This window comes from Onychostoma macrolepis, chromosome 01, assembly GCF_012432095.1.
Source record: "Onychostoma macrolepis isolate SWU-2019 chromosome 01, ASM1243209v1, whole genome shotgun sequence".
In the NCBI taxonomy this organism is placed as follows: Eukaryota; Metazoa; Chordata; class Actinopteri; order Cypriniformes; family Cyprinidae; genus Onychostoma; species Onychostoma macrolepis.
The window spans coordinates 44,843,143-44,853,752 of NC_081155.1; the positions used below are offsets into that span (position 1 = coordinate 44,843,143).

Genomic DNA, 10,610 nt, shown 5'->3' on the forward strand with positions numbered 1-10,610 from the left:
CAAAAATCAGTATCTCAAAATATTAGAATATTTACATTTGTGTTTGAATAAATGACCATCCCTACAGTATAAATTCTGGGTATCTCTTGTTCTTTGAAACCACAATAATGGGGAAGACTGCTGACTTGGCAATGATCCAGAAGACGAACATTGACACCCTCCACAAAGAGGGTAAGTCATAGAGGGTCATTACTGAAAGGTGTGGCTGTTTACAGAGTGCTGTATCAAAGCATATTAAATGCAAAGTTGACTGGAAGGAAGAATTTGGGTAGGAAAAGGTGCACAAGCAACAGGGATGACCACAAGCTTGAGAATACAGTCAAGAAAAGCAAATTCAAACACTTGGGAGAGCTTCACAAGGAGAGAACTGAAGCTGGAGTCAGTGCATCAAGAGTCACCACGCTCAGACGTCTTCAGGAAAAGGGCTACCAAGCCACTTCTGAACCAGAGACAACGTCAGAAGCATCTTAACTGGGCTGTGGAGAAAAAGAACTGGACTGTTGCTCAGTGGTCCAAAGTCCTCTTTTCAGATGAAAGTAAATTTTACATTTCATTTGGAAATCAAGGTCCCAGAGTCTGGAGGAAGAGTGGAGAGGCACAGAATCCATGTTGCTTGAAGTCCAGTGTGAAGTTTCCACAGTCAGTGATGATTTGGGCTGCCATGTCATCTTTTGGTGTTGGTCCACTGTGTTTTCTGAAGTCCACAGTCAATGCAGCCATCTACCAGGAAATTTTAGAGCACTTCATGCTTCCTTCTGTTGACAAGCTTTATGGAGATGCTGATTTCATTTTCCAGCAGGACTTGGCACCTGCCCACACTGCCAAAGGTACCAAAAGCTGGTTCAATGACCATAGTGTTACTGTGCTTGATTGGCCAGCAAACTCGCCTGACCTGAACCCCATAGAGAATCTGTGGGGTATTGTCAAGAGGAAGATGAGAGACACCAGACCCAACAATGCAGATGAGCTGAAGGCCACTATCAGAGCAACCTGGGCTCTCATAACACCTGAGCAGTGCCACAGACTGATCGACTCCATGCCACGCCACATTGCTGCAGTAATTCAGGCAAAAGGAGCCCCAACTAACTATTGAGTGCTGTACATGCTCATACTTTTCATTTTCATACTTTTCAGTTGGCCAAGATTTCTAAAAATCCTTTCTTTGTATTGGTCTTAAGTAATATTCTAATATTTTGAGATACTGATTTTTGACTTTCATGAGCTGTAAGCTCTAATCATCAAAATTAAAAGAAATAAACATTTGAAATATATCAGACTGTGTGTAATGAATGAATATAATATACAAGTTTTACTTTTTGAATGGAATTAGTGAAATAAATCAACTTTTTGATGATATTCTAATTATATGACCAGCACCTGTAAGTATCATAGGTATTTTGATAAACTATATCGGCATAATCAATAAGAGGTAATATAACCTGAGAAACAATTATTTTCCGAACTTGACAATTAATTGAACGATAAAGTAAGTGCAAACGACCATATTTTCTGTTAACAATATAATCAATATTAGGCTTGAAAGTAAGTTCAGGGTCAATCCAAGGCCAAGATATTTAAATTAATCAACAGCCTCGAGATAAACCATCAAAAGTAATATTCAAATCAAAAGAAAAGGTACTGCACCGACGTGTGCCAAATAACATACAGCAAGACTTCTTCTTGTTCAACATAAGAATATTATGAAACCAGATTAAAATCAGATTTTAAATAGTTGTGGACTTGCGACAGGTCAGAATTAGTGGTGTAAATAACAGTGTCGTCAGCATAGAGATGTACAGAGCAATTTAAACATATTTGAGATAAATAATTAATATAAATAGAAAAAAGTAGTGGACCTAGAGTAGAACCATGAGGAACACCTTTTCCAATAATCGAATAATCAGACTGAAAACCTTGGTACACAACATACTGACGCCTATTGTGCAAGTAAGCATTAAACCAAAGAAGAACATTCCTAGTTAAACCAATGGAAGACAATTTATCGAGAAGAAGGTAATGATTGACCATATCAAAAGCCTTTGAAAGATCGATGAAAATGGCACCTGTGACTTGGCCTTTATCAAAGTAAATCACATCATAAAATAAAATAAATAAATAAATCACAACAATCCCGTTCTATTGGCACAGCCATTTTTTTACGCTACTATTTGAAACCTCGCTCTTCGAACGCGAAAGTGTGATAAAAGACCTATTTAATATTATCCATGATGCTGTGTATATCTGAACAAGATGTCCATGATCTCCAGCAGAAAAATAGGCCCACAACATTAAAGATATTTTAGAGATATTTTACTCACAATAATTTCTAGGGGTACCAAACATTGTTGGATTAGAGTGTATTAGAGCAAAACATTTATTTCATAAAGCGATTTCCCCCCACTGTCATTAGTTTTACTTGTTAAAAGTTTTTTTTTTTTTTGAATGCAAGCACAAAAGGATAAAAAAATACAGATCATACTTCTACTTATCAAGTGTGCCAATAATTCTGACCATGACTATTTAATTTATTTCTGTTTAATTTAGATACCAAGGCAAAGGGATGAACCAATAAAAAGTAACATTGAATCATCTTTCAAATGTAAATTGTGAATGCGTCTTGTTATGGCCTTTATTGAAATCAAAAATTCAAATTAATAAAGTGATTTCTGTGTGTTTAGGGAAGTATGAACCCTCAGGTCATCATCTGTAATGAGCTGTTTTCACTGCGTTTGGATCAGTTTTGGTAGAATCTGGAGCTTGAAGATTCCTCAGAACTCTACGAGCTCTGTCTTTTCTGAATGATATCAAAGACAAGATGTTCATAAAATTGCCATTTTCAGGTGTTAAAACAGTAAAATATTTACCCTGTGAGTTGATACTTCAATAATTAAACAACTGATTTACATGTTTATGATTCTTTGATGTTGGTTAATGTTCACATTGCAGTATGTTTTGTGTGTTATATTTTGTATTTATATTTTTAAGTGTTTCATTTTGTTTTCATTTTTAGCTGCATGACACAGCTAAAAAAAACATTCATTTGAAATAAACATTTCATCTCATATGAAAACTATATCTATCTATAAGTGTATTTATAAATTATATCACAACTTCAGTTTCATTTCAATTAATTGTTCTTCCCCATTTTAATTTGACATTCGATTTAATTATTGACTTTTCAATAACTCAGAAACCCCCAACTGGGAAACCCTGATGTGATGTAGACTGTACAAGATTGTAGAGTTGATCTATTATATGTAGTGGTTGTCGATTTTTTTGATGGCCAATGCCAACACGTTGGTGTAATCCAATATTTCCAATAGGCTATATGTGCTATCACAATATTTAATTAAAAGATTTTAAATGACACACGCTACAGTGAAATGTATATTTATTTTTCGATAATACTTGCTAAATTATAAATGAATCTAAAAAACGATTAATGTATTCCTAACAGAATGTGACGCGACAAGAAATATTTTGTATTTATGACATATTAGGCATGAAAATAAGAGTGGATGTGTGCAAATAAGAGTTTATGCATGGTTAGTGGTTTCCTCAAAGTGGATTCCTGTGTTCTTCTGAGTATTTTTGGATTTTAAATAAAGCTTTGTTCTGCTTGTTTGTTGACTGGCAAATGTAACACCAACTAGAATTAGACCTAGAATTTCCTTAACCATTTGTTTATTTTTTTTTTTTAAACGAAACATTTCTTCCCTCTTTGCTTACGCCATTGGCCTGTATACAGGATATTAGGAGGAGCTTGTTTAAATCTGGTTTTAGATCTGTTTACTAGAATCTGACATGTTTTTACAGGAAACTGTGGCAAAAGGCTTTGCCTTCCTGTTGTAAGCTGGTTAATTATGACAAATAAATAGTTTTGTGAAGATATCTGTATAGGTTCTTTCTGTAAATTATAATTATATTTATATCACTATTATTATTACTATTATTCCGCTTTGGATCAAAGCATCTGCTAAATAAATGTAAGTTTACGATTTGGCATTTAAATACGCTGATATAAATGCTCATATTAGAGGAGACGAAGACGTCTCTTTATTATTTCCTTTTGCACTGGCTACAGATCACGAGAACACACATTAGCAGCACAGAAGGTCTCAAAGAGTTTAAGACCTGGGCCTTCACATGACAAGACAAGAACAGATGTCATGAAATGAATAAAAATAAGTGGATAATTAAAAACAACTGTTAAAAATCCTGAAAACAGCATCATGCATAATACAGTATACGGACCACAGTTATTTCATGAGGCGGTCCTTAAAATGCACAATATTAGTCAAACCTTTGATTGACACAGTGATTGAATTTACTCTTCATTTAAAATGTATAAATCATTTTTGCTGACTTAAAATTAAAGTTTATTCAAATTAAAATGTGCATTTGTATTAAGTATTTGTATTGTATATATTTTTTTTTCCTTTCCTCTTTTTAAAAGTAAATAAGTGTAACTTTTGACAAACTATTTGACTGCCAATGTAAAATATGATTCTATGTTTTGAGATAGGTTAATACTGTTCTGCATAGTCATTTTGACATCAGTATTTAAGGTCAGGTCTATTCAAAAGCTCAAAAGATCATGATTTAGAATAGATGAAGAGCATTTTTATTTTTAAAAGATAAAGATTAAATATTGAATAAATAATTATAACAAAGCTAATACACTGAAGAATAAGAAGCATGTGAAAAAAGAATGACTTACCTAATACTGTCAGGCTGTCACTTTTCTCATTGCTGACAGGATTGCTTACACTGCATGAGAAAGGTTTATTCTCCAGTACATGAGTTAATAACGCCTCAGTCAGGTCAAAGAAATGTTTTGTTAGTTTATTTTCACACTATCGTCTGATACAATACAAAACACTCGAGAAAAAGAAGAAAAAAAGGCTCCCTAGAGAGAGAGAGAGAGAGAGAGAGAGAGAGTAACGGAATGGATGGTTTATGTTTTTAGCCATTAGGTCTATCTATCTCCGGGGATTTCACTTGCATATAACACACAAAAAATAGAAATTATCATCTTTGTGTTAATATGCCTTGTCCCCGACCGTGTATATATATTTGTTGGACATGGGATTAACTGTAAAAACCTGGTAACCCAGGATGACGGGTCTATCGGCTAACAGAACCCCCACTGGATTGTTTTTCTTCTTTTTATTTTTATACGGTATAAAAAAAAGATGTCCGCATATTTTAGTAGGCCTATAACTTTTATACTCTGTCACGTATAGCACAGAGAGTGAGAACGAAAAATAATATTTGATTCATGAACTAATTATTGACAGAACTACACAGAACAAAATTATAAACGCAACACTATTGTTTTTGCCCCCATTTTTCATGAGCTGAACTCAAAAATCTAAGACTTTTTCTATGTACACAAAAGGCCTATTTCTCTCAAATATTGTTCACAAATCTGTCTAAATCTGTGTTAGTGAGCACTTCTCCTTTGCCGAGATACTCCATGCACCTCACAGGTGTGGCATATCAAGATGCTGATTAGACAGCATGATTATTGCACAGGTGTGCCTTAGGCTGGCCACAATAAAAGACCACTCTAAAATGTGCAGTTTTACTGTATTGGGGGTCTGGTGGGGTCCGAAAACCAGTCAGAACCTGGTGTGACCACCATTTGCCTCACGCAGTGCAACACATCTAGTCAGAATATGCAGCTCGCATATTCTGACTAGAGGAAAAAATAAAGACAATAGTTACACCCCATTTTTTTCATAAAGGACAAACTGAATTGTAATTAGCAGATTTTTATTTCCAAAACGAACCAAATAATTAAAAAAATAAACATACCTTTACTTACATACCAAACTCTTTCATTCAAAACTACGCCATTGTTGCTTAAATAAAGTTTGAATACACGAGTTTAAAAATCACAGTATTATATTACTTGTGTACGCCTATGAAACACATATCTCGTAATTTCAGTTTAATTTACATTAAATACTAGCTTCAATGACAGCCCCACTATTGGATGTTTGACACACATGCGCAGTATTTTAATGCGCATGCGCATCAAACATCCAATACATATTGGATCTGACCCAGCTACGTCATCATGCTACAGGCTGCCTCGCTGCCTAATGAGGCAATGACTTTGAAGGCAGCGTTTTTGGCACCTCACGAAACTGATTTCGGACAAGCTTCTGAGGCAGCATAACGGTTTAACGATCTACAACAAAATAGATCGAGTTTTGGTGATTGTAAAGTTTTGCATGTGCATTGATTCAGGAAGTATGCTACCAGGATGGTGTGTCCATTAAAACACATAAGCCAGTAATCAATCCATGATCTTTATTTTCTGGCTGCAGCATTGGAACCAACTATAGAGTTGTATGGTTTCTAAAACAATAAGAATAAACATCTTAAATAACAGTGTAACAATTCAAACACTGAAATACCAAATATAATCAAACTAATTCAACATTGGACGGTTCAACAAATAAGAAAACTAATACATTGTATGAATGATAAATCACCCACAACATTCAGGAATTAACATTACACAAATTCAAATGAGATAAACGCACTAAATCAGGAACACATCAACTCAACAGAAACCTCTCTCAATGGCACAAACACACATCAAACAAAGGCAGCCAGACATTCATTAAATGCACCTGAGGAGACTTAGCTCCGCCCATGGATAACCATGTCATGTGTCCTCATTTGAATTCTCAACAGTGATAACTAAATGAATATTTAATTACTATAATACTAATTTCTCGCTAGAAATAACATCAAAAGTACAAAAAGTTAATCAGAAATATACATTTCACAAACTGACCACCAAACACAACTTCCAGCCGCCATCTTTATTTTTTAGCTCAACCGTCTCGGAATGGAACGCACAGGATTGTGGGATATCAAAGGCAGCGAAGGATACATCTGTGCTGCCTTCAAAAATCGATGAAGGCATCTCAGGAGACAGGAAGTGAAGCTAACTTTGGATTCGGCAGCATTTTTCGAAGGCAGCATTTTTCAGTTTTCGGATGCAGCCCTATTCAAACAGGGCTAAGCTTAAGTACATCATAGACCCATTGAAACCAATTGACCAATTGACTTACGATTAATTTTCCAAAAGCATCCCTGCTGAAAAAAACAACTCAAGGTCTTCAGCAGGGATGCTTTTGGGAAATAAAAAAATTATGATGTTTTTTGATGGAAAAGTCTTGATAACTTTATAAGTGGAGCTCAGAGAACAATACAGGCAGTTCATGACCTCTTTAATGGTATATAATGGTATACTCTTTGTATGGCACAATTAAAATTATGAATTTTGAAATGCCACCTTTACGAGTGAAGCCCACCTTCATGTGTACAAATATTTCTGAAGAATCTGATAGGCATTGATAGGATCTTGTGACATTGATGAGTGATTTTTATCTCAATCTGTCCTGTTTCAAACTCCACAGACAAGTGAATGACAAATGCTGCATCAGCCACACAGTTCTGCTCAGGATCCTATAAAGCCCCACTGGAGCTCTTATAACTTTGTTTCTCTTTGACCTCTCTGTCTACATTGTTATTTAAAACAAAAAAATATAATTCATAAGGTGATTTATGTATGTTTAGGGAAGTGTGAACACTCAGGTTGTCATCTATGAGCTGTGTTCACTGTTTGGATCTGGAACTGGAATAATCCTCAGCCTGAGCTCTTCTTCATCTGGAAGATATCAAAGACAATATGTTCAAAAAATTTGTATTATTCAGATCTTAAATAAAGAATTTCGGTTAATATTTCACTAATTTAAAAACACATTTAGATTCTTCTAGTTCTGTGATGGCTGATGGCCATATGACATTTATTTTGGTTTAATTTTAAAATTCTTTATATAAAGGTCTGTGCAATTTGGCCAAAAAAAAAAAAAGATTTAGCTTTTTTTTTCATATTGATATTGTGATTTGGACTGTGACATTTAATCTCATATTGAAACTATATCTATATATCTAAAAGTATATTAAAAAAATTATATCACAATTTCAGTTTTATTTCAATTGCGCTGCCCCATTTTAAATTTACATTCGGTTAAAATTATTTATTATCTTTCCATGAACTCATGAACCCCCATTTGGGAAACCCAGTAAAGGGTTCTATTTGACAAATCAACTTATTTCTGAAAGTGTGGGTTCTTAGAAAACCTGTTTCTTCAGAAACACACATAACGTCTGTGAACAGGATGTTAAGTGGAGCTTGATTAGATCTGTTTACTAAAATCTAATAGACTACAGGAACCTGTGGTAAAAGGCATTGGATTTCCTGTTTAACTGCAAGTTACTTACAGCAAATAACCAATTTTTGAGAAGATTCCTTTATAGGTTCATTCCATTAATTTATAATAGTATTTATATGACTATATATTATTATACTCCTACTATTACTTAGCATTGGATAAAAGCATCTGCTAAATGAATAAATGCAAGTTTACGATTTGGCTTTTAAATGTGCTAATGACTGTGGGGGGTTGTGGTGTGAACTTTTAAAGCTCAACAAGAACAGCGACAGCTTCATAACTTGATCAGTTTCCCTTTTGTTGGAAATACAAACACACATTGCATAATTTCAGAGGCGATGAGGACTTCTCTCACCTTTCTTGTGCTTCTTGCGTTGGCTACAGCTTTGACATGTACAGATGATGAGAACACATATCAGCAGCAGCAGAAGGGCTCCTGAACCTGCTAAAATGCTCACCATGATCCAGAAATCAAAGCCAAAGAATTTACGAGGACCTGGAACACCTTCACCTGTAGGACCTGTAAGACAAGAGCAGATGTCACGAAATCAGTAACAAACAAGTTGATCATTAAAAAACATCCATTTAAAAAATAAAATCCTAAAAGCTGCATCATGCATAATTATAACACAAATATAGTACATTAAAGAATGAGAAGCATGTAAAATAAAAATGACTTACATGATACTGTAACGCTGTCACTTTGCTCATTGCTGACAGGATTGCTTACGCTGCATGAGTACGGTTTATTCTCCTGAATGTGAGCAGATGTCAAGAGCAGTTGAGGGTTTTTTTCGTTCTCTATGATTTTGCCTTCTTTATACCAGGATACAGTCAGATCTGTACGGTCTCCAGTGTTGCAGGTGAGCACAGCATTCCCATCTTTGCAGTTGATCATCACAGTAGGTTTAGGAGCCTTTGCTGTGATAGAAACATGTGGTTATTTCCTACTGGAACTACTGTTGAAATATTATTTTGTTATTCTTTGCATTGTGTTGGAAGGGTACAAATATTTGTTTTCTTACAATAAATTTTAATTTCCTCTTCTCCACTGGTCTCTGTACCATCGCCAGCATATAAACTGTATTTATATTTGCCGGTGTTCTTCAGACTAACACTTTCAAATGTTAATGATCCATCTTCTTCCATCTTTACACCTAGAGTGTTCATCTTGATCTTCCCATTTTTCCAGTGAATTACATCACCGCTAGTGAAATGGATCCATTTAATCTCATTGGGTCTGTCACTGTTTTTTGTTTTCAGCTTGATGGTGCAGGACGTTCCCTCTAGTATCTCTCTTCCACATATCTTGGAAACTATAAAAAAATAAAATGATTTTAGAATTTAATAAACTCAGGGTTCATGCACTCGTATGTGGTTTACTATGAGGAATAAACATAATCAATAAAAAGAATTTAATAAATTAATTATTCCGTTCTACCATTATCGACAATAAAAATTATACAGATCATTTACAGTAACACACACTGACTCCTAACAACAGGGCATGTCATCACACTGTATGGGGTAAACTGTCACAAATGGGGACCAGATGGCCAATTACAGGCCTTGTATCAGAATTTAAACAGTAAAACTATAATGAGGCATGTAAAAGGTTACAAAAGTTAACATTTTCCTGACCTGACATCTATAAAAATAAAATAAAAACTGTTCAGAATATACAGTAGTGCAATGTTTAATTTCAGCACTGCCTTTAAATCTTTGTTCACCACTTTTTTTTTAATTTTCACAAAAAAAATATTTGCATTTAAAATTGTCCAAAAATGACTGTAATGCAGTTTTTGCTTTAAAGAGGTATTTTACCTGACCTGCCCCTCTTAATGCAAAAATATGTTTTACATTTATTTATATAAATAACAAACATGCATGCGAACAAAAGTTAATGTGGTTTATTATTCTTATATTTTAATCACATTGTAACTTTTTATCTCAATAACAGAATATATAGGCCAACAGTAAAACCCCTAAAATTAAGGGGAAATGAGCTGTTTTACTTAAGTTTATTAAAATATCTAAATGAAATCATACCGGAGAGCGCAGCAAAGCCACAGAGGAATAAAAATAAGAGACTGTAGTATTGGCAGCTCATTGCTCCTCTGAAAACAGCAAATGTCCCAGAAACTTTTCACAATCAGCTCGACGAGGCAGAAATAAATTCCGATCACAGAAACAGAAAAGAGAATAAAAAGTTTGCGATCAGAGAGTTGGTGGTTATGCAGAATCATCAACTAAAGATGTCAGTGATTATGCAGACCAATCAAATAAAGGCTGGAAACTCTTATGCATTCAGTGAGACTCACAACTGACACTGTTCTCACGCTCTATTGC

At 34.6% G+C, this 10,610-nt stretch overlaps 1 protein-coding gene across 1 annotated transcript; it reads right to left on the reverse strand.

The window, feature by feature from the left end:
* Window positions 1-6,307: 6,307 nt before the first annotated feature.
* On the reverse strand, window positions 6,308-10,493 carry LOC131548947 (T-cell surface antigen CD2-like). Its single transcript, XM_058790572.1, has 5 exons — window positions 10,311-10,493; window positions 9,287-9,577; window positions 8,943-9,182; window positions 8,617-8,781; window positions 6,308-7,693 (listed from the first exon to the last, which is right to left on the reverse strand). The coding sequence occupies exons 1-5, from the start codon at window positions 10,369-10,371 to the stop codon at window positions 7,629-7,631; spliced, it is 822 nt and encodes a 273-aa protein (XP_058646555.1). The 5' UTR covers window positions 10,372-10,493; the 3' UTR covers window positions 6,308-7,628.
* Window positions 10,494-10,610: the final 117 nt, after the last annotated feature.

What these genes read in the sequence shown, in the direction of transcription:
- LOC131548947 (XM_058790572.1), bottom strand. Translation starts at nt 10,371, where the DNA reads ATGAGCTGCCAATACTACAGTCTCTTATTTTTATTCCTCTGTGGCTTT. An exon ending in TGGCTTTGCTGCGCTCTCCG is followed by an intron (nt 9,578 to 10,310) that starts GTATGATTTCAT and finishes ATTTTTTTATAG; the next exon opens with TTTCCAAGATATGTGGAAGA. An exon ending in TGACAGCGTTACAGTATCAT is followed by an intron (nt 8,782 to 8,942) that starts GTAAGTCATTTT and finishes CTTGTCTTACAG; the next exon opens with GTCCTACAGGTGAAGGTGTT.